The sequence below is a fragment of the Anastrepha obliqua genome, chromosome 3 (assembly GCF_027943255.1).
Source record: "Anastrepha obliqua isolate idAnaObli1 chromosome 3, idAnaObli1_1.0, whole genome shotgun sequence".
NCBI classification, from domain to species: Eukaryota; Metazoa; Arthropoda; class Insecta; order Diptera; family Tephritidae; genus Anastrepha; species Anastrepha obliqua.
This window is the reverse complement of record NC_072894.1, coordinates 77,973,158-77,998,135: the sequence shown is the minus strand read 5'-3', so window position 1 is coordinate 77,998,135 and position 24,978 is coordinate 77,973,158. Positions and strand designations below refer to the sequence as shown.

At 36.6% G+C, this 24,978-nt stretch overlaps 1 protein-coding gene and 1 pseudogene across 1 annotated transcript; one reads left to right on the top strand and one right to left on the bottom strand.

The window, feature by feature from the left end:
- Positions 1–1,267: 1,267 nt before the first annotated feature.
- On the bottom strand, positions 1,268–3,533 carry LOC129242084 (alpha-(1,3)-fucosyltransferase 10-like; annotated as a pseudogene).
- Positions 3,534–15,094: 11,561 nt separating this feature from the next.
- On the top strand, positions 15,095–19,240 carry LOC129243076 (odorant receptor 74a-like). Its single transcript, XM_054880175.1, has 5 exons — positions 15,095–15,441; positions 17,600–18,122; positions 18,211–18,312; positions 18,891–19,073; positions 19,132–19,240. Exons 1-5 carry the CDS (start codon positions 15,095–15,097, stop codon positions 19,180–19,182), a joined length of 1,206 nt encoding a protein of 401 aa, XP_054736150.1. The 3' UTR covers positions 19,183–19,240.
- The last annotated feature ends 5,738 nt before the right edge of the window (positions 19,241–24,978 follow it).

The window sequence follows — 24,978 nt, the reverse complement described above, 5'->3', positions numbered from 1 at the left end:
TTCGGAAATAAAACAAATATTGGCCGGAGTACCACAAGGCAGCATACTCGGCCCAGTACTGTACCTACTCTATACCGCAGACCTGCCAGTACCGAAAATGTGCAAAGTAGCTACATTCGCTGACGATACATGCATCTTAGCTGTTGGATCAACTGAAAACGAATCCATCCAGAAACTGCAGAAGTCCATTGACGAAGTAGTCACATGGACTGAAAATTGGAACATAAAGCTAAACGAAACCAAATCAGTTCACGTGGATTTTACTAATAAAAAAATTATCTACAAACCAGTTCATATTTTGTCAGCAATTGTGCCAAATGCTAATAGTCCAAAGTATCTAGGCATGACTTTAGATGTAAAGCTCAAGTGGAAAGAGCACGTGAAAATCAAAGCTGCTGAGCTGAATCTAAAGACGCAAAAACTCCAATGGCTAATTGGCAGAAACTCTGAGCTATCAACTCAAAATAAACTCCTCATATACAACCAAGTACTAAAGCCGGTGTGGACCTATGGTCTTCAATTATGGGGATGTACTGCAAAAACCAACATCGACATTATACAGCGCCTCCAAAATAGAGTAATCAGGGGAATCGTTAAAGCTCCCTGGTACGCGCGTAATGAAGATCTGCACAAGGATTTAAATTTAAAAACCGTCTCAGATACAGCCAATCTCTGTGCAGTTAAGCATGCTGAAAAATTAAAAAAACATTAACGCAGAAGCTTCCGTACTAAGCGATGAAGCAACTGTAAAAAGAAGATTGAAAGAAACCTCAAGACCTAGTTGTCAATATTGTTTAAGCTACTTCAAATTGTGAAATGAAAATTACTTATTAGTTTTATACTAGGTGTAATCTTTATGGAATGTAAATAAAAATTTATAACATTTCAATAAAAAAAAAAAAAAAACAAAAAAAAAAAATATACCCCCATAAGTACAAAAAAGAAATTTCACCAAAATCAGACGACCAGCTTAATAACGGCAATAAAATAAATAATATATTTTAAATATTAATCAATACGCGAATAAGATTATTAACTCTATAATATATAAAAAAGATATATATGTAAAGTAAAATGTGAATACTTACAGTGGAATACAAACATAGGATGTCAATAATTCTATTTCAATATAATTATCAATATCTCTCTAACTATGCACACATACTTATATCTAGAAAAAAGTCATATTCACTAATCTTATCTCACTTATTCTTAGCGATTACCATTAAGTTATTGTAAAGCTTATCATACTCTTATACATATACGCTTACATATGTACTTTGTGTGTCCGAACATACAAATGTGTACAATTTAACGATATTATAAAAATTATCATCGATTCGTTGGCTTAGGAAAGCCATGCAGGGGGCAATTCATATGGCTCACATTTATTTTCATTCAACCAATTTAGAATTCGCCCAGGCCGTTCCAAACTGCTGTTAAACGTGTTTTGGCTATCAGCAGTTTGCAAAAAATTGCAAATTTCTTCCACGTCAAAAGGTGATTCTTGAATTATATATTTCTCGTGCCATGTAAAATATTTGACGTGTTCCTCGGGGTGTTGATCCAGGTAAACCAAGTATTCTGTTAAGTCGCGAATACTTGCAAAATCTCGAGCATTTATGTATGATTGCGGTGGAGCGAAACGTTCATAATTAGCACCGCCAAATACGACTGGCACTATTCGTCCACCCAAGGCCTTATAAAAGTTTTCACCAACATAATCCACGCAAAGCTCTTCTTCGAAAGCCAAGTAGAATTTATAAGTTCTATTGGCTCGACGATTTGGTAGGAAACGGCAACTAGCCTCACCTGAACAGCTGCAAAAAGAAAATAAATGAGATTAATTGCCAAAGTTCAAAATAAGTAATTTGGACGAACGGAATAGTGCAGTTTTGCATTGCATTACAAATTTTTTGAGCGAAAATTATAATCTCAAAAGTGAACCAAAGTGCAAAAATATAGCGGAACCCATCAACAACATTCAGCGTCTTTTTACAACAGCTGTAGGCGCCCAAGCGGTATTGACCAAGTTAGCAACTGTAATATTTTTCGCGAAATTGGTAGTTGGTAAGCGCATCAAAATTGTGGTTCCTCAATGCTTAGATAAAACCTACAAGCTTTACGCTACCAGAACGATCCGTGTTTTTACCCAAGGACTGTCAAAAGTCAATATAGGGTGGATCATTATGTGTACCTCTTATAAAATTGGCATTTTTCATTCATTATAAAAAACCCTTTCGACCTACCATGCAAAAATACGCGTAAGTGCTTCAGCCGAAAATGAGCAAAATCAACAGAATTCACACCGTGCACAGGAATTGGAAATCTCTTAGTCTACATTATAGAGAATTGGGTTTCCACACATACTAATAAAATATTTAACTTCAATCATTTGAAACTATCATCTTTTATAGGGTGTTTGGCTGTGCTTCATATTGTACCACAAATGGAAAGGCCTACAGTTTTAGACCGCTTATGAATGGCTAATAAATATATATTTTTATGAGAAGCTTTTTCTCGACAGAAACAATTCGGAAGTTTGCATTGGAGCAACTGCCTTTTAAAATACTTCTTTCTTTCTATTATTTGACGTTTCATGACTAAACTGGCTATCGAACCTTGACCAACCGAATGGTATTCTCGCACAATACATTGGATTGTGCAAAAGTCATCTTATGTTATGTCCTTATTAATGAACCCATTTAAACTTACTTATATACTCCACATTCGCCATACGTATGGACATCAATATTTTCCTGTATACGTCGCACCAACTCATTGCGCACTGGCTGACATGGCCTATTCAACACAGTTAAGGCTAAAGACGATGATTCTTTCACGTCTCCGTGAAAGAATTCCATCATGTGCTCTTTCCGAAATTTCTCTTGCGGCCCGTCCCACTGCGCTTTTAATGCAGGCGCAACAATCTTCGAATCATTTTTCCTCACTATTTTATACGAATGCCATATAAAATCTGATTTCAGTGAGTATGACATTGATTTATTGTATACTCCAAAGTTGGAATGTTCCAACGATGTACGATTCTCAAACTGTAACGGTTTTTGTGTGGCAAATATAAGAAGTTGGGAATTCATGTGATAGGGAATTAACTCGGATCCGATTAGTACATTTTCAGCGGTTGAATTCATAATAACAGCTTCATAATTTTTATGACGCTTCAATGCTCTGGACGGTTTGTTAGTATTTACTATGTCGATGGTGCAATTTCTGCTCCATGGACGCGGCACTTTTTCGTCACGCCAATTCAATATAAGAATAGACTTTTTTTGCCTCTTTGAAGGCGTATACGGTCTATGAGTTTGATGGGTATTGTAGATTGATGCGAAGTAAATAATCACTATTACAGCCACCAGCAGTAGGACACTAATCCATATGTAGCTTTTACGCCTATGAGTAACTTGAAAATTATTTTTACTTCTACTTTTACTCTTCCGTTTACGTTTAATTTTCCTCAATTTGGGCTTTTTTGAATTATCCAAAAATTCCGACTCCGAATCGGCGTCAGACATTGTCACGATGCTGTACTTATACATAGTACACAAGCGAAGACTTCTTTCGAACGACTGAATATTTTTGAGCGTAACGACTCGCTAGAAAATATTGAGTGTTTTGTTTGTTATCGCCGATTCATTTCAAGAATATAAAAAAGCTAAGGTAGTATTCGCAATGGTTAAGCTATCAGCCAGATAAGATTGCATGTGAGTAGTAGCAGAGTTTTTGTCGTAGGTAAGAATTAGTGAGCGTAAACATCGTTTGATTGCTGCAAGGCACCTCTAGAGATATGACAGCAAAGCAGAGAACATAAGATATGCATTTTTTGAATGTATTTATATACATATGCACATGAATGCACGAGTTTGTAGGTATTCATAAGTAGATACAGGGTGATCCATCTAGAAATTGTTCGTTTGAATACCTGCGATGTATCAAAAATTTAATTTATGATTGGACATTTAAAAAAAGGGACGAGTCGCCAGCTCTCGACTGAAGATGAGTATTTTCCACGAAAACTGATATTTTCACATGAAGCTCATTTATGCTTCGGCATATTAATTAATTTCCATAGAATAGACCCGGAAGTATTTCGTACATTTTCAATAGAGAAGCCGACATATTCACAATGAGTGACTGTTTGATGGGGATTTTGGCCGAGTGACATTAAATTTGTTGTTTTAGCTGAGCACGAAGTCACCGTTGCAATCAATGACGGGCGTTACCACACAATGCCCTTCAATTTTTTGTTTCTTCAATTGGAAGATGGCGGCATATACGACCATTGGTACCAATAGGATACCTGCCACACGGCCAATCTTACAATCATCCGAAACGGTATTACCACTTGGCCGCTTAGAAAATGCACTTGAGACTCGGAGAAATGTACTGGGTTGCCAGAATAAGCTATTGCAACGCCTGGAATGATAATGTGTTCCATTTTTCATAACAAGGTTTAATATTTTCGATATAAAAAAATATTAATGCGTCTTTTATTTTAAATGGGCAATATGGGCCACCCTGTATATATCACAGAAAGTAAAATTGGCTTATTTTGCTTCTTAATGGACAATTCCTTGGTTTCCAGCCTGCGATAGATTCGGTTAGCATTATGGTCGAGTCTAATAAAGCGAACCCGATAGTTTTTTTCCTTGTGATTTGTATCGATGCCTATGCTTACGATACGTGGTATAACCATAGACATGGCTTTTGTTCAAGGATGATCGTTTGCAAGGTTTGGTCATCCGAAGTAAAATTGTGAGAGTAAATTCGGCTACCACGCCATAGAGGATTCGACAGCTGAATTGTACCCGCTCATATCATACGTATTCTTACGCTTTCCAATCAGTCGTTGTTCAGACGGCAACGAAGTCCATGGCTGCGTTGATTTTTTCTTATAACGCCAACGCAATCTCTGTGAGATATCACAGTGATATCATGCTTTTTATGTTTTTGAAAATTACCGTTTTACGGGATGTGCACGTGGTTATTGGCCGATTTTCTATGCTAATTTACCTGGGACAATGATTAATTTGTGTACGAAGTTTTATTGAAATATATTAATTTTTAAGTGAGCAATCGTACGCGTGGACGGATGTTCAGATTTAACTAAATCGACTCCTCTCATCACTTAGACATTTTTTTTGTGCTGTACTGAATAAGCGATGTCATGCGACGAGACAGAACAAATTCAGGTACTTAGGACAAACATAAGAAATTAAATAAATAATTAACGCGTACACTTCGATCAGGTGTTTGGCCGAGCTCCTCCTTCTATTTGTGGCGTGTGTCTTTACTCCACATATGGAGGGACCTACAGTGTTAAGGCGACTCCGAACGGCAAATGGTTTTTATGAGGAGCTTTTTCATTTTTCATTTCAGGTTTGCCATTGCCTGTAAACATAATCTAATTATGCAGCAATAGCGTAAGAGCTTTCTAGCCAAATGCAATATATTGTACTATGCAACTTCTATCCTTTTCTAATGTAAAATTTCCATTAAAAGAATAGCATTAGGACTTTTGGAGCCTCTTAAAAAGCTGACAGCGTCGCTAGCAAGATAAAAATGCCAATAAGCTATTGTATTTTTATTGCAATATAAAATTATTAAACTCTACAACTACTACAAGGGCAGATTTTTTTTATACAAGGTGTATTCAAAAAGTATAGCGAATTTTGAATTTTCGCAGGTTACGTATATTCGAATTTCGATTTTTTTGTGGCGATATGTTGGTACTCATGTCTCTCACTCATGCCGACGAGTTCGGCCATTTTGAATGTTCAGTTAATTGTTGACAGCTGCTTTGCTTGCACGTGTTTCGGCTCGTCTTCTATTTTTATGTATTCAAAAAGATGGATCAAAGAACCTGTATCAAATTTTGTGTGAAAAACATAATTAAAATCATCCTAGTATTTGGTAGGCTCCGAACAATGGAAGATTGCATCGTTGTAGAGATAGAAAATGTAGTATACCATCTTGATCAAAAAGTTCCCGACATATCTAAGTACATATTCAGAAAATTAAAAATACGAGTGCCAAATGTGATATTATATTCAAATTACTCAAAGTACCCCATCAATTGCAACGCACTTATGCCAGCGCTTCATCCAGACCTCAAATCATTCCTGGAACTCTATTTTTGATATAGCTATCAGAGCCGGTTTCGATTTTTCCATTACTACCTTTGAGCTGTTAAAACGAGTTCCCCGTAGTGGTTTTTTGATTAGATCAAACAGCGAAAAAGGGCAGGGAGCCATATCAGGCAAATTCGGTGGCTGTTGAATGGTATTCCTTTCATTCCTGGTGTAAATTCACGGTTAATGATGACACTGTGCGGTGGTGTGCTATAATGGTGCAGATTCCAATAAATACCTTATAACGCTCAAATAATAGTGTCTATTAACTATCTGACCTTCTGACAAAAATTCGTGGCTTACGATACCGGTGCAATCCACAAAAACTGTGAGCATTTTTTTCTTTTTGACTGAAAACGACGTGGTTTTTTTATCTTGGTTAATTCGGAGCTCTCCACTTACTCGCCTGATGTATGTATTGCATATCGCACTCACAAGCCCACATCTCGTCTCAAACAACAATGCGTTGATGATGCGTGAATGAATTTTTTGCATGCGCTTCAGGTCCTTCTGAACCAATTTTGCGGAAATATGGCGCTAACTTAAATCATTAGCTGCCATGTCCTGAACGGATCCACAATATTTTCTGGAGCATTCATGTCTCTCGTAAACGGTGGTTTTCTTTAGAGTAACATTACCGAAACAGTTTCCTAATATTTCTAAGGTTTTCCCACTATTTAATCCGTTTTTAGCGCAAAATGTTATACAAACTCGTTGTTGCAAACTCAAATCCATTTTTAAAACGCTAAAATTGAAAACACGCGCAGAGGTAGATTTACTCAATACGGTGTAAATTTTACAAATGGGTAAGACTCCGTCAGAAAATATGAGATTTGCAAGTGGTCTTTCGATTTCTTTGAAACTTTGGGAAATATTAGTTCTAGGTAAGATACATTCGAGCCTAAAAGGATTTTGAAAAATTTTCAAAATTGAGTCATCTACGCCATGTTGAAAATCGGGACCGTGTTTTTTTCAAAAATCAATATTTCTTGAACCGTTGGATGGATTTCAATGCAGTTTACAGACAATGTAGAAACAAATAAATAGTTTAAATTAGTATTATGTTAAAAAAAAAATTTCGAAATTTTGACCAAAAAAAAGTCAAAAAAATTTTTTGAATCAATTTTTAGTTGATTTGGCCAGTTTTTTAGATTTTCTGTTATACACGTAACGATTCCTTATGATTTAACCTTTATTTTGAAAAAAAAAAATTTTATGGTGTCTATAATAGTTCTCGAGATATTGCGATTTTAGTGGAAGCGCGCACCGTGAAGTTCGCGGTTATGCAGCGCGGGAGTAGAAAAACGCACACAGACCTGCAGCAGTCTGCTCCAGTCACTTCATACAGGAACACATAAAGCAGCGCGAACCGTGCGTGCGTACGCGAACCGTGCGTGCGCGCTTCCACTAAAATCGCAATATCTCGAGAACTATTATAGACACCATAAAATTTTTTTTTTTCAAAATAAAGGTTAAATCATAAGGAATCGTTACGTGTATAACAGAAAATCTAAAAAACTGGCCAAATCAACTAAAAATTGATTCAAAAATTTTTTTTGACTTTTTTTTGGTCAAAATTTCGAAATTTTTTTTTAACATAATACTAATTTAAACTACTTATTTGTTTCTATATTGTCTGTAAATTGCATTGAAATCCATCCAACGGTTCAAGAAATATTGATTTTTGAAAAAAACACTGTCCCGATTTTCAACATGGCGTAGATGACTCAATTTTGAAAATTTTTCAAAATCCTTTTAGGCTGGAATGTATCTTACCTAGAACTAATATTTCCCAAAGTTTCAAAGAAATCGAAAGACCACTTGCAAATCTCATATTTTCTGACGGAGTCTTACCCAAATGTCAAGTAATGCCGTTAGAAAAGTTAATCACAGATATGACACCTAACAAAAAATTCAAAACAGTTGAGTTAGAGCGTTACCTGGTGGTTGTTCAAGAATCTTTTTGATCAAGGTGGTATATCGAAGGTGATATCAAGTAAAATTAACACGAAATAGAAATGAAATCTTTTGCTTCGATAGTCTCGGTATTTAATAATCAAAGCATAATAATAAAGTTATAATGAAAAAGATAGTAAAGGATTTTCACTTACTTCATTTTATTAAAAAGTGAAAACGTACAGTCAAGCATTCTTCACGCTTATGCCTTCCTAAAAAAATATATTGATGCGTATTCTTTAGATACATAAACCCACTTATATACATAGGTACTCTCTTATTTACCGACGGTCTGATGAAATTTCCTTCCAGTTACCTTTGCACCCGTCAACGGTAATACGAAACGTTATTGTTATGGGGTTTGCTTTCTATTTGGTCTGTGCCCAGAAGTCATGGCATGTGTCACTCCGTTTAAGTGAAACTAAACAACTGTACAAATAACAACTGTAAAAATTGGCACACATACATACAATATAGCAGTGCATACGTACTTATGCATGTATGTTCACATTGTTCATTTAATTTTGAATATTTCAATTTTTGGCACATTTCCATATCGTTTTACTCGGAAATCTTTACCCCGAATAGACCTTTGTCACAAGCGGACACCTTGAGTGCTACATTATTTCAACACCACCAACAACAAGCAGATGCAGATGGCCACTTGAGTACACCGGGTGTTGGAGGTCATGTTCCTTTGTGTGTTCGACTCTTTTATCCTTCTGCGCTCTTACACCCGCACACATACGCGTAGTTAAGTAAACACACACACAATAAGCTCCTACTTTGCACTAATTAAATTTTGAGCTGCAGCAGGGAAAAAGCAACGCGATACACATGCAAGTAGATATATATATTTGTATGTATGTGGTTATGTCTGCAATTTTTCAACTTTCCTGTTATTACAAGCATATACGTATATATGTGCATGTAAGTGGTTTCATTAGTAGCGTTTTATTATCCATTTCCAAAGTAATTTGATCCGATTGCGTAATGTAAGCCAATGGACAATACGGTGCCTAAGGGATTGTCTTACGAGCTGGGGTAAAAGTTTCCGCGCATTTAGTGGCAGACAGATGGTCGGCTGTCGATGGCCAATGCTGTGGAAATATCAGAACATAATACAAACAAACGTCCCCCTACGTATATATTAATCAACGCTGATTTAGTTCGATTCCAGCTAATTGCAGACGATATGTCAGAAATAATTCGAAATAAATAGTTTTAATATCCAAAAGGACGCAGACAGTGTGTCGGTCTCTACTATGAAATCGTTTTTCAAAGAAACAGTCGACTGCTCTGAAAAAGAAGTTCAAGAACTGCGTACTATATTGCGTGTTTTTAGATTAAAATAAGGAACAAAAACGAATAATTAACTGCATATAAAAACGATGTATCCTCGAAAGGAAATAAACAATAACTGAGGACTCCTTTAAGTAGAGTTTCCCATCCCAAATCCTCTCAACTGTAACATAATTTCGGGAATATTAGCTCCGAATTCCCTTTTTAGCACATTATTGTACGTACGGTATTTGAGGACAACTTGAGAGTAAAATTAATAAGCTTTTATTTTGAACAAAATTGACCGAACCTTTATGAATTTCCTACATAACATTTAATTATTGTATATCTACAAAACCAGTCAATAAAATTTCCACTAGCTGCAGTAACCTCCTTGTTTCGCGTTCGGAAACGAGTGCATGCCCGAATCAAATGCTCCTTACTCATATTGACAGTAACGCTATTACTTGAGACCACTATTAGAAGAAATACTGTTATGAGAACGCTTACTAGAATTCAGGCTCAACTATGCCCCATACGTAGTAGACCGGGGGATAAAGGTCAGGGAAGTTAGGCGGAAGTTAGACCCAAATTGGGGAACATCAGAATTCGTTTTAGAGGTATGGTTCCTTCGGCAAAGCTTCTTATTTTGATCCCTAGAATACGATTTTCACAGAGAAATGAGCGATTTTTAAATCGACCCGCCCTAATACATATATTACCGCCTAACTTCCCTGACCTTTATCCCCCGGTCTACTACGTATGGGGCATAGTTGAGCCTGAATTCTAGTAAGCGTTCTCATAACAGTATTTCTTCTAATAGTGGTCTCAAGTAATAGCGTTACTGTCAATATGAGTAAGGAGCATTTGATTCGGGCATGCACTCGTTTCCGAACGCGAAACAAGGAGGTTGTTTACAAATTGCTGAACATCAGAATTCGTTTTAGAGGTATGGTTCCTTCGGCAAAGTTTCTTATTTTGATCCCTAGAATATGATTTTCACAGAGCAATGGGCGATTTTTTTGCCTCCCCACAAATCGACCCGACCTAATATGTATAGCCAATCAAGTGTCGCCATCGATTTGTATGAAGATACAGAGTTTTGTTGAAAGATGCATTGTGGACACTATTAATTCAGGGATTCATTACTGTCTCTAGAACCTCGAAATCCTTGAGGAAAGAACTGTGGTGGCATAGGAATGTTAATCACAACACCTTAAACCATAACCGTAGCTGGAAACTTCGTATGAATGACAACGGGAACCTCTGTATCTATCTGCCATTCTGGTCATTTCTGCGGTTGGCCCTGTGGTAGCGGCAAAATATTTTTCCGCAAGTTTAGTCATTTTGATCGAATATCTCGCTGTTCTCGTGTTTGGTCCTATAGACATTGTCTTTTGCTCGTAATATAAGATTTACACCGGAAATCTTCATGGACAACTCGACTGGTAAAGCTCTCAGCAACATCAAGAATCCTCGAGAGTCCTCGTCAATGATCGCTCGCACCTGTGGCAGGCATTGTCTAGATCGGATAGGGTCACAATGTTTCTTGTGTTTTTTTGATGCTTCCAATTCACGTCGAGCCTTACGAACGAATGAACGGGCGTACTTAAAAAAATTAGGGACTTCCAAATCGGTGGAATTTTCACATATAGCGCCGATAAATGCATGCCTTTTCATTTCTTGAATTAAGATGGAGTCCTCCATGTTTTATCTGAAAAAGAGCAAAACGAAAAATAATGCTTTTCGGACCGTATGTACCTGTATGTAGGTACGATATCTACCAGTATTGAAGACTATGAAATTATATAAAAACCTTTAAAGTGAAGGGAATGTCAAAACTGCGATTAGTTTAATGGATAAATGCTATTAAAAATATACAAAGTTGAGTCAATCAATAAGAGCTAACAGAAAAAGAGACGGCAATAATCAAGCGCTTAAGAGACATTCCACGCAAATACGACGCTAAAAATACGACCTTGTCACCCGAAGCGAGATTCAACACAAAGGTTACGCATCCATGCGCTAAGTCCGCAGTCGTCGAATTATTTGGGTGTGGGATGCCAAATTGATGGTATACGACTTTACATACGTATGTAGTCCAGCGATACCTACTGGGTAGCCTCAACATGGATAATAAGAAACACATAGCTGCAGGTTTATTTAAAAATTAGGTTCTTATTTTTATTTTGAAAGTTCAGTTTTAATGACAACGTTCTCTTATGTTATGTTATTTATGTTGGAAACCAACATCGCGCTCGTAACTATAAATCTGACTGACGGTTTCCCATTTTTCTGGAAATTCCTTTTTGCAGCTTTCCTACATGCTTATTCGCAAAAGGAATGTGCAGACTGTCTAATGAGCCAATCTGCAACCCCGGGACATCAACTGATGAACCTTAAAACTAGTGTTGGGCGCCTTCACTGCGGCTGCAATGGCGCACACAAATACGCGAAGTATTTTATCAATACCGTCATGCAGCGTCCTTTTGAATCTTTTGCATATACTCGTATCTTTATTTTCCCCAAATACCACCTAATAGCTGCTTCTCGCCTTGTCGACTTTTAAGTACGGTGCCAACAACACCCCCGCTTGCTCTACCATATCACAAATTAGAGTTTATGCTAATTTACACGTCGGCCTCACTCTCATATGTACTTTAATAATTCTTCAAGAAATATCATTCTATAGGAAATACATTTTTCTCTGGTCATCTTTGGTAATTTTCTTAAATTCACACAGTTTTTCACGTACAGTCACGCACTATTTCACGTACATATGTATATATTATGTTTATATATACAAACAAATGCTTAAAAAAATTATTTCTTTAAAAATTTACTTACATAAAGTATGTATTAGGTTGGGGCGTTCGTAGCGTTTTTACCAAAGATTTTTATTTACACAAACCTCAATAATTATATCAGTAAGTTAATCAATTACACATTCGCCATTGCTGTTTACAACGGCTGACTTTCCGTCAAAAATCGCCTGGTCTGGTGTCAAAGAAGTTGTTGACCAGTTTTTAAGGACCTCTTTGTTATCGAATACGACAGATTCTGAAGGACCTCCCGTTCTGGGTCTCCCGTAGCTGGGCAATGTAGAGCTCTTTGTTTACCGTGGCATTCTTTTCGAGCATTTCCCAGTGCACCCTGCCCTCCCAGCTCCTCCAAAAGCATATCATGATCTTCTTTGGGTGCGGTTCTTGCCTTACTCTTAGCTTTGGCGTATCTCGGCACCATTTCTCATCTCCCGTGACGATTCGGTACAAAAAGCACTATTTATGACCGCGTGTTGCTCAATGGCGGGCGAGATGCTGAGAAGCAATTCGAAGGCGATATTCTTTGTATTTTTCATAGAGGTTGTGAGGGACCCAGGATGCCAATTCTTCGGTAAATCACATTAAATAAAGGTGATTGAGAATCCTTTTATGAGCTCAGTTCATTTCTTCCGACAGTTCACGACTGGTCTGGCGACCGTTCTTCTTCAAAAGTGATTTGATACTTTCTTGATGGAATTCAGAACGGTGCGGAACGTGTCATCGACGTCAAAGTCGACCTTCTTGAACTTTGCAAACCATTTTCGTACTGTAGACTCGCCTATGAGACCTTCTCCATACACGTCGTAAATGTCCTGGACTGCTTCGGCAGCTTTTTAACCTCGACGAAAAGGAAAGAAGGGGTAGTGTCGAAAATGTTGATTTTTTTCTCCTGGGTGTTGCATTTCCAAACCTCAAAACTAATAAAAAATTAAATAACTCAAAAATAAATACTATTAGCACAGTTTTGTAGAGCAGAAAGAGTTCGACAAAAAGCTAAGAAATCGTTGTAAAATAAAAGAAAAGATAAAAGCGCTATGAACTTATTCCCCAACCCAATATATGTATTCTGCAAATATCCGTCGTTGACCACTAACCTCCTCACAAGTGCTTTCTTTATTCTTTTATTTACATTCAAATATTTTTTCCCGATATTCAAATTATATTAGATTGCCCAAAGCCTTTAAAGCAGTTGCTGCTTATATATTATTCTATTTGATTTGTATAAACAACCAATTATCTGCAAATAATTTGCAGCCGCAAGGAATGGTTCGCAAAATAAAGGGGTTTTCAATAGGAGCGCTCAATATATTAAAGTGTATAGCGGCCATCTTGGTAAAGCTACAGCTTGGGCATTACGCACTGAAATTCTTAAAAATTGTTATCATTTATCAATTATCGTAATTTAGATTAAAAAAATGGTGCTCCATTCGTCCAAAGTTGTGCGTGCTACTTGACTCCACTTCAATGATAAGTCTCATTTATTGGCTAAGTGGCTTCGTAGACAACCACAATTTCTATAACTCTATACACTAAATCTTGTGGATTTTGATCCGGACGATGACACCCTCTTATTTCTGAGAAGATACGTAGAGCTACGTAAACTGTCAATGACGACCGATATCGAATAACGAATTTTCTATATTAGGATGTATAGTGGGGATGTCTTAAACATATAGTTTCAACAAAAATCTGCCACTTGAAATACTGCAGGAGAGTCAATGAAAACAAATGTAGTCCATTGGTTACAACACCTCAATATTTTATTGAGAATTTCGGTGATTGCTACATTTCATATCTTTAATTTTCTTTATATTTAACGTTTGAAAGGTCCACTTGCATGTATGCATGTATTTATACCAGACGTATTCTTTGTTAAGTGATCGGCCGAGCTTTCCCTCCAACTTGCGGTATCTTGATATTGTCTCATATAATAGAGCTACATACAGTTTTATGCCGCATCCAATGGTTTTTGTGAGAATATCTTTTATGACTGGAATACACTTCTTCTTCTTCTTCTTCTTCTTCTTAATGCGCGCCAGTCGTTTCTTTCTCATGCTAGCCCGCGCCAGCTGGATACTCCAAGTGAAGCCAAGTCCTTCTCCACCTGATATTTCCAACGCAAAGGAGGTCTTCCTCTTCCTCAGAGGCTTTCCTACTTCCTACTTTCAGAGCCGGTAATAAAAAAAAATATTTTCTCGTCAAAAAAAATTAATCTTTTACATAAACGTAATGAGACCGCTCTTCACTTGATCTTGCCACTGCTGATCAGACATTCTCTTTCCACCGTCACTACCACCAGGTATACCTTATTGGTACTTGAACAGCTGGAGCTGGCCTAGCCGGCGGAGCCGTTGAGTCTTTAGTCGTTGCTTTATATTTAAATAACTGAAAATTTCGTACAACTGAAAATTTAATTCCATAGTATCTCATACTTCCCGTAGTCAACACACAAGGGTCACTTCGTTCACCATCAGATCCAATCACTTTCTTATTTAGAAAAGGAAGAAGAAGAACACTAATCCAAGATTACTACTACTGGGCATTTCAAATTTACTTTCCTGTGGACATACCTCGCCCCAAATATTGTCTAAATCTAAATTAACGTTTGCAGTTTTCTCACGCATTTAAAGAGAATTTTAAATGAAACATAATTGGGAGTAAATACCCAGAGATTTTTGTCATATGTTTAGTAAAATGACTATAATTTAATATTTTCACCCACTCTAGCACAACTTATTTAGCTTAACCCAATCTGCTCCCATAATTTTATCCGCAATAAATACGGTTCTTTCGCATGATTTTCTGCAGTTTCCATTGGATTGTTTAGTGAAGTAACTGTGGCTTAGTTTTGGCATATACGAGCATATCTTTTTTCGAACAAAAAAAATGCATTATCGGCCACTCTTACCGAATGGAAAGGAAGCACCACTATCTTGGCAAATAAAGGCTAGCTTCATATTCGGTACTTGGCCCACAACTGACAACACAACCAACTTGGAGAAACGCTTGCATCGCCTAATTTTCCTTTGGTGTGCCCTGCTGCTTTGTGGGGCATTTTGTGGCCAATTCTATGAGGTCGTGTTGCAAAAAGATGACATTGTCATAATGATCCAAGTCATGCTCAACCTTTTGCTTACATTAGAGTGTATTATTAGGATAGGTTGGCTGGCATTAAAAAAGGATAACTTCCAGGAATTTCTCAAAGAATTGTATTCAAAAGTTTACTTCGATGAGTGAGTGGACTACATATAAAGAATGGGGTGAATACAAGTTTCTTTTCAAAAGGAAATAAGGATAAAAAACAAGATTTTCTAAAGAAGCAAGCATGGCCATTATCAATGCAATGAGCGGTCCGAAATTCATATTTAACCTAAAGTTTTTTTTTAGTACTATGTAGTGAATTAATATAATAAAAATTCCGAAAACAATACGAAAAGTGAGAAGTGCAAAGCACAGTTTTGGTAATACAGAATTTTATCAAAAAGAGTTTCAAAAAGTCAACACATTCGCTCTTCAGCAACTTCATTTTGACAATTATAAATTTGGAAATGTTGACGACAACGTCTATCAACAACACCTTCGCATTAACAACGATAACAAACTCAATCTTGAAACCCAGCGGAAAATCTCTTTCGGCAATAAGAGCTAATTTGATTATGTAAATAGTATTAATTATTAGAGTTCGTTAATTAGTAAAGTCCGTTCTCGGGGGGAAAAAATTAAGGTTTGTAAGACTCTCATCATGTCCTTGCCTTACAGCACCTGATGAGAAGGATCTTGGAGTATTCGGGAGAAATGTTATGCGGAGGATAAATGGACCTGTGTCCGTTAGCGAAGGCGATGGTACGATGAACTATGATGAGTATGAGATATACGCAAACATGCACAGGGAATTAAGATTCTAAACAGCAGCGCATAAAAGTCCATGAAGTCGAAGTGCAAACCTCATAAAGAAGAACCAGCGGAGCCGCTTGCGTCGTAACCAAGTGGCCGAGTCATGTCGTACGTATGAACGTAAACGCTCCGACTCTAAAAGTCTTCGATACGAATGCCCGAAGGCGGTAGCAGAGAAACAGAAAGACCTCCACCACGTTTTCAAGGGCCAAGTGGAGAAGGAATTGGTTTCATTTTACATTTCTAATTAGCATGTAAAAAAAAACTACTGCCCCGCTTTGGTGAACTCAGCGAAAATCGCTTAGGCGGTTAATGCGCCTATTTTTTTAAAGAGTAATTTCGACGATATTCACCTTCTGGTTTTCTCTCATAACACTGATATTTTACTCTCTTTTGGTTGAGTAGCGCACCAGTTGTAGCATCTTAATTTCATTAAGAAATACCAAAACGCCAGGCCACTTCTCGAACTCTTCAAAGTTCATCCAAATAATGCTACCAATAGACCGAGCATCTCGATTTCCTATTTTTTGCTAGACGTTTGTTTTCAGCTCAATTAACAAGTTAGTCTTTCTCTCTTATTCTCAGTTATTGCTCTAGTCTCCGAACCGATTTTGATAAGGCTTTATAAATAGCAAGAGTTATTTCATTCTCGTAAAATTAGAAACACCAAGAACTTTATCACCCTTAGTAGGCTTAGTAGGCACACAAACGAATACTCCGAAAGCTGGAGTATTTGTTTCCATTCCTATGACCCGACCTTGATAGGTCGAATTTAGAAAGCAAATATCGATTGCTTAGATAGAAGAATAAGATATTCCGCTCACCCCATAAAACATTTGACTGGATTTTTCTTTTTTAAAATTCAGTAATTTTGTAATATTGTAAGATATTTGTCATATTGTAAGTCAATCATATGCCTTCATTGGTGATGTTAATTAATTTTTGTCAGACAATAATCCGAAACCTTTCTGCAAGATTCTTATCTGACTGGTAAATATATTGTTAAATAGTTGATATTGTTAAATAGGTGTTCTTAGATTGAGTGACGCTTTCTCGGCCAAGCAGCCCCAGACTACTTCGACTCACCCCATTCGATATTTTCTTTTATGAACTCAGCATTAATTTCTGGGCACAGAATTCACTTAAAAAATTTGCCTATATTGTTTAAGCTTAAAGATTCTACTTAATTTGTGAAAACAGGACCTCTCACCAGGCATGTTTGCTCTGATCCGACTCTACAAGTCCTCAATCTCAAACCTTTTTCTCGCGCATTTGTCTGCTCCACAAATTCTCAAAGCACCCGTGTGTCAGAGGAGCCTTTATGGATTCGAACATTTGTAGGGTATACTATTGATACTGACTAACAGTGAAGGTGTTGAGTTGGAACAAGTTGTCAATGCAAAATAATCCATGTTTAAAAAAGAAACTTGTATTCGCAACAAATGTACTTATTTACCGTCCGAAATTACGATTAATACTAGTTTTACTAATTTCTAGAAATATCGACAAGGATATGCACCGAAAGATTCGCAAGCATTTAAGACCTGCGAAAATGTTTTCAATTTGGTACCTGTTAACAATGTTTTCCTTTTACGTTGAGCCCATACAGGGCATTATCATTGATGAGCGCTACCTTCCATACAGAATGACAATTCCATTCGATTATCGACCCTGGCCAATTTATACAGGACTTCTTATAATATGTCTTAATGTTGGTAGTTTGGTGTTGACCGTTGTCATGTCAGAGTCGTACATGCTTGCCATGTCTATATTCAATTTGAATGGCCGATTTCTTGTGCTGGAAGAAGATATTTCCAATCTAGGTGACGAAGTATTGAAGCATGAGAATTCTAAAACTAGGGCTGATCATTTTAATCAGCGACTTATTGCATTAATCAAACGAAATGTAGATTTGATTAAGTTTGCTTATAGAGTAGAATCTCAGTTTACATTGCCACTATTTGTGATGATGGCAGACAGTGCGGTGATGCTCTGTCTGGTGGCATTTAATTTTAATGAGGTACGTTGTAGCTTATTGCTTGTTTATTTTTGCTTACTTTTGCAGAATCTTTCTTCACTGTGATAATTAATATTTTACTAATCTGTAGATGGGACTCGTTCCTCAGAGCATCAAATATATCTTTTGGTTGCTGGCCAAGGTTTCGGAACTAGTTGTACTGGGCTACTTGGGCTCTGTAATATCTACAAGAGTGAGTATAAATGCAATCGTATACATAACTATAAGTATATAGCAGACATACTTAACTTTATTAGAATAAGTAAATAATTTTAAATTCCTCATTTCCTGCGCCATGTCCGAACCGAGCCAAGTTTCAGCCACTTTTATCAACGAAACTAGGATAAATTTCTAAATAGAACTTTTATGCTTATTTTGGTTATCTGCTCACTTGCCGGTGTTACTCAGAATAGAAGATGCTGGAGTCTTCTCAACCACTAAATATGCGCCGGCAAAATTTTTTTTATAAGGAGCCTTTTCATGGCAGAAATACACAAGAAGGTTTACCATTGCTTTCCGAGGAGCGACCGCTATTAGAAAAACCTTTTTTCCATCATTCTGCTGTTTCACGCTCGGAGATGCCCTGTAAGCTTAATTTTATTTTCTTTCACCTTTGAGGTTTTTGGAGTACGGCCCATTTTCGAAACTCCATTGTAAAGACTAAATGTACGAGTATTATGAAGTATTTAAAGTTTTAAATTACAAAATTATTGGTTCAAGCGTTTCAAATATAATATTTCTTTGCTATTATGTTTCTTACTTTTTGCATAGATTGATGGACTTGGTACTACTTACTATGCTTCAGGTTGGGAAAAGGTAATTCACAAGTCACCGAATACTAAGGCTAATGTACGCACCATGAAGCTTATTACTCTCGCAATATCATTCAACCAACGGCCTTTCATGCTTACTGGCATGAGGTTTTTCTACGTGTCCTTGGAAACTACAGTGACAGTAACATATCTGTCTAAACATCTTATACTTTTTCGCTAATTTCATTTCATATTTTCAGATATTACAGGTTGCTGGTTCCTATTTCACATTCCTCCGCTCGATACGTTAATAGTTGCATACTAATTAATAAGTAGAGATACTCTCGAAAAGTCTTAAGAATAACGGTAATGTGATTATTTATCGCAAATATACATACATACTGATTTTGTAACGTAAAAGGATCGCCAATAAGGTTTTCGTTCGTTATTATAAAGAGCCAATATAATAAATAATAATTAGTAGGGCTGCACGTTTATTCGAGTAAGTTAACTACTCGATTGCTCAGTTAATCAATTATTCGGTTAATCAAATTTTTGGTTACTTAGAACGAGCTTTGCTTGAATATTTTAAATGAATAATAATAAAAATTAATACTCATAAAACATGTGTCTACATAAAGCTTGCTGAAAAAACATGCTTAGAAAAGTAAGCATCGCAAATTTTAATATAAAAACAAAAATTGAACATACTGTGATTGATCATTTTATTCTAAGATATGGTTAATCAAAAATACGAAAATTCAGTTGTTGAGGATGCATTGTTTTCATTGAAGTACATATTTTGCTACGGTGAAAGATGTGTCTGCTGAAATTCCTCCAACTAATATAGAGGACTATCATAATATTTGCAGAATGGGTTCTACAGACAATCGATTTATTTATTGTGTTATATTTTACTTAGTTGTGTTGATCCATAAGTACTTTTCCACTAAGTCCCTGTTGCTATGTGAATTAAACTTTTTATTATAGCCAATATACTCAAGGACTTAGATCACACCCTAAAGCCTTTGGACCAAGAATATAAGCAGGAACATTAATTGGCTTTGACTTTTCTGTAATACTCGCATATGTTGAGGATTAGATCACGTCTTTCTTTCATAGCTCCCAAGTAAAACTGATTTTGTAAAGTTTGCCAATATTAATTGTATTTTTATGTACGTATTTAATTTATTTTATTGCCAGCATCAAATAACTTCCCTCGTTTTAATTTGAAGCTTCAATTCTTCTTCTTTTTCTTTATTGGTATACTAACCGCCTAAACGATTTAACCAGAGTTCAATAAAGCGCACCAGTCATTTCTTTCACGTGCTAACTGACGCCCATTAGAAATGCCCAGTCTTTCTTCACCTGACCTTTCCAACGCAAAGGAGGCCTTCCTCTTCCTCTTCCAGAGCCAGAGCGCTTGTAACCATTCGTACAACATGACCTAACCAGCGGTCCCATTGAATCTTAATTCGCTGCTCTATGTCCATGTTTGCGTACAACTCACTCATCGCCTGCCACACTATCCGCCGCCAACAAACAAAGGTACATAAGCCCTCCACAGAATCTTTCTTTCCAACACTCCACGGGTTGCTAAGGTGCGAATGCACTTAATGATAGGTACTTTGCGTTAAATATGAAAATGTATATTCGTCTCTAAAGAATATAAACGCAGGTGTTCCACAGGGAAGCATTTTGGGTCCTCTCCTATATCTCCTGTATACCCACAGCCAGTAGGCGCTCATGCTTATCAATTCATAATAAATTACTTATTTACAAACAGCATTAAAACTGGTTTGGACTTAAGGTATACAATTTTGGGAATGCGCTAGTCAAAAGTACATCACATCTATCCAACGTCTACAAGACAAAATATTACGGAGCATAGCAACGCGCCATACTAAAGGGTTCTCTAATAACAGGTACTATTTTGAATAGCCCGCTATTTCGGTAGATGTCACTTTTGAAGCTGTCTTTTTTGATATTTGAGAAGTAGAAACTATGCCATTAATAAAAATGGAACGATACACGCTTAAACCACTCACTCAAATTATTAAAATTCACTATAAAAACGGTGAAAATTTGGCAGAGACGGTTCGTAAATCTCGAACATTTTTGGGCCATCGTGAAGCACTTTATCTGACCTCAATAGATTGGTGAAAAAATTCGAACTGTTGGGATAAGTTAGTGATGTGAAGAATAAAACCCGTGCATGTCGCTCAAGAACAGCCGAAAATCGAAAATATTGCTGTTGTAGCCGAAAGTGTTGAAGAAAACCGGGGTTTGTGCATTCCGCGTCCTTCTTTGGAATTAGGCATTCCACAAACGTCATTACACCGTATTTTGCTTAAAGATTTGGGTATTAAGGCTTATAAAGTCCAGTTAACACAAAAATTCAAGCCGGCTGATCATCTACAACGTCGTGTCTTTGCTGATTGGGTCGTTGCAATGCATGAAAATGATCCGGAATTCCATCGAAAAATCATAGTGAGTGATGAGGACCATTTCCACCTCGGTGGCTTCGTCAATAAGCAAAATTGTCGGATCTGGGGCTCAGAAAATCCAAGAGTTATTGTTGAAAAGCCTCTCTATCCTCAACGTGTAACTGTTTGGTGCGGTTTATGGTCCGGCGGAGTCATTGGACCTTACCTTTTCGAACATGAAGCTGGAGCAAGAGTTACGGTGAATGGATTGCGCTATCGAGAGATGGTTGATGATTTTTATAGTCTGAATTGGATGGTATTGATCTGGACAACGTTTATGTTTAACAAAACGGCGCTATGTGCCACACAAGCAACGAAACCATTGATCTTTTACGGGAATAGCATCGCTTATTGGAAAACCCTTTATAAAATGAACAATAGTGATGTTGGCATTCCCACTGTCACTGAGATAACGAAGGAATTTACCATAGCTCAGAAACAGCGACTATAAAGTCATGACAACGATGCAGCATCCAGCTTTTACTTACTTCGGCTGAATTCTTCTCCCAGGCGTTTAACACGCACAACGGTAGCAGACCGTATGGAGAGCGAATGGGTCATGGAAATAATATAGATCACCGCTTCGCGAACAAAAACATATTTAAGAAATGTAAGAAAATTTAAGACCAAATAATTTATTGTAAATTTGACTACAGGATGCTTACTGCTCAAGCTTTCGAATGTAATACCTGCTCATATTCGAAAAAAGTATTTTTATTCAACCCAATTGCACACCTTTTGTGGACTAAAATCTAATAGCAAATTTTACTTTTTATTCATACCACCAAATGTGTACAGTTATTTTCACACAATCAATTATTAAATATATCTCCAACAACAACTTTTACGCTTACTTCCGAAAAATATTCTCCTATCCGTGATTGAAAGAAGAACACGTGTCGATAGCTACGAATTACAGCTGCCGCTTTATATGCATTTGTATGTTTACATGAATGTAGTTATAATCCTAAATCCCAAATACGTTGAAACCCAGCCAATTTTGAGTATTTGATCTTATGATGTCAATACTTACATTTGCACAGTGGCGAATCAGGGTCAACACAAAACAATTGAAAGTGAGTTGAATACAAAAGGAAATCATAAAAATGTGTGTCCAAAACAAATAGAGTGATGTGATGGTGGAGTGTAGCCAAAAAACCATAGAATTGTTTTGAATACATTTTTGCTGACATATTCAATGGCATGAGCGGCTAACGAAGAGCACACGATTGGCACGGGCATAGGGTTGCAGGGTTTGCAAGATATCAAAAAAATATTTCTTTTTCCAAAAGAGTATTTCTTTTAGTATGGGGAGCTAGAAAACAATGATTACTTTACTACTTGGAGCTGGTAGTAGTACTCCAATTTCGGTAACTCGAACTGACGCGCAGGACACCCGGCTGGAATGTGCTGCTGGTTCCGGACTGGTGTCATTCTGGTGTCATTCTGGGTTTGAAATTGATTTTTTTTTAATATTGGATTTATCTTTAGAGATAAGTTACCTTAACAGTTAATTTTCTTATATTTTCTTTTCAGAAGGTAGAAAAGCGAGTCTACAATAAAATTTAAAATAATTAGGGTAAAATTATTTATTAATTAAATATTTATTATATTAATTTATTAAAAGAGTAGCAATGATTAATAACTATTACACTTACGAAATAAACACTGACTGTTAAGGTCTTTGGCATAGCCCGGCAGAGTAGTACCAAATTAAATGAACTATTAACGTTGCAAGTGTCGGAGTAAATACAAAAACAAATTCTGACGTAAAGCGTTGAATGAAATCCCAGTTGAGGTGCCAAATTTAATAATTATGGCACTCTGACCAACAAATTAGATAAAAAGTCAACAGAAATATGTCTTCAAAGAACTTTAGTAGTTTGTCCATAGAAATATCTGCAGCTCCTTAAAGGATTACCTGTACTCGTAATATAAAGAGTCTTATAACTGGTTCTGTCAAGGATGGAAAAAAGTGCTGCTGAATAACCTTCAACTTCGATATCTCGACATTCTCAACATTTTGGCGTTCATGAATCGGCTCTTTGGCGGATTTTACCAGTAGACGTGCGCATGTCGGACATTTAAGCCATGCCATTGTTTACATATATTTGTTAAGAGTCGGAATTTGAATAAAAAGAGTGAAAATTGAAAGTCTAGATTTTTACATACATATGTATTTTATTTAAAAACAACATCTAGACGCGTTGAAATACATTTTATTATTGGCGCTTACACCCTTTATTAGGTGTTTAGCTGAGCTCCTACTCCCATTTGTGGCCTGCGTGTCGATGTTTTTCCCCAAATGGAGGGACCTACAGTTTTAAGCTGACTCTGAACGACAGTTGGTTTTTCATGAGGAGCTTTTTCATGGCAGAAATACACTCAGAGGCTTTCCAATGCCTCCCAAGGGCCAAACGTTTGATCATTTGGTTTTAACGGCCACAGTAGCTAAGGAAGCACAAAGGCACTATTAAATAACAGCATCGAGTAAACACTTATTATAGGGTATGTATGTATGTAGATATGTATTTAAAATTATTTTAGATATGTAAATATGTATTTATTATTTCTTTTATTTTTCATATGTCTGTAATCCTCAAAATGTTTATGATATGTTTCGTACACTTATTCTACGGTTCATTGAATTCCGCCATTTCCATTCCGATAGCAACTACTTCAACAAATTAGAGCTTCCGGAGCCAGTGGAATAGGTTATATAACACTTCGTAGAAGCTAAGGCGTAAGAGAAAAACTCAGAAGACCAGCTGCGACTAAGTACATTTGGACAACTGCTTGAATAACACATCGACATGCAAACATTTACAAGAGAAACCTTGTGATAAATGGAATCGGGATTCAGTCACTCAGAAATTTATACTATTCTGTCGGCGCATACAAACACATACAAACACAAAAGGAATCCGTGAATTGCCAGAAAGATGGGAAAAAGTAGTAGTAAGCGATGGACAATACTTTGAATATTAAATTTGTAACCATTTTACGTCAATAAAGTTTCAAATTTCGAAAAAAAACCGCACGAACTTATTCATAGTCCTATTATATCGTAAACTCGATAACAAAAGAGGATATCTTTTGCATTATTACCGCTGGTTAGTAGAATCGCACATCCATAGAGAAAATATTTGACTTTTTCAAAGATATGTGTATATGTACTTTTTTGGGTTATCCTATTCATTAGATATAAACTTAGGCTTAATCTTCTTTTTATGGCTTTACAAGAAGTCGACTTAGCCATTTATGCCCGTCCGTCCGTCCGTTTGCCATGCACGATGACTCGAGCAAAAATGAAAATATTTCTACGATACCCTATGCCTGGTACGAAAGCGAGCGAAATTGGTCAATCAATAGTAAATAAGAGTAATTTTCAAAAAATAAAAAAGTGACATCTCAGTTGTAAATGAAGCAAAACTTCTGAAATTTCGTACAACTAATAAACCGAAAGCAAATTTTGGACATAATTATTATTGAGATTGGGTAAAAACCTCGCCCACTTTTTGTATGTTATGATGAAATTTTCGACCTCAAGCATAGTCGAAGCTATTACGCACACACTATCTAGCAGATTGTGCTGGAAAGTGGTATTGAAACAACTGACGA

What these genes read in the sequence shown, in the direction of transcription:
- LOC129243076 (XM_054880175.1), top strand. Translation starts at nt 15,095, where the DNA reads ATGCATTATCGGCCACTCTTACCGAATGGAAAGGAAGCACCACTATCT. An exon ending in GCTCTGTAATATCTACAAGA is followed by an intron (nt 18,313 to 18,890) that starts GTGAGTATAAAT and finishes CTTTTTGCATAG; the next exon opens with ATTGATGGACTTGGTACTAC. An exon ending in CCTTGGAAACTACAGTGACA is followed by an intron (nt 19,074 to 19,131) that starts GTAACATATCTG and finishes TCATATTTTCAG; the next exon opens with ATATTACAGGTTGCTGGTTC.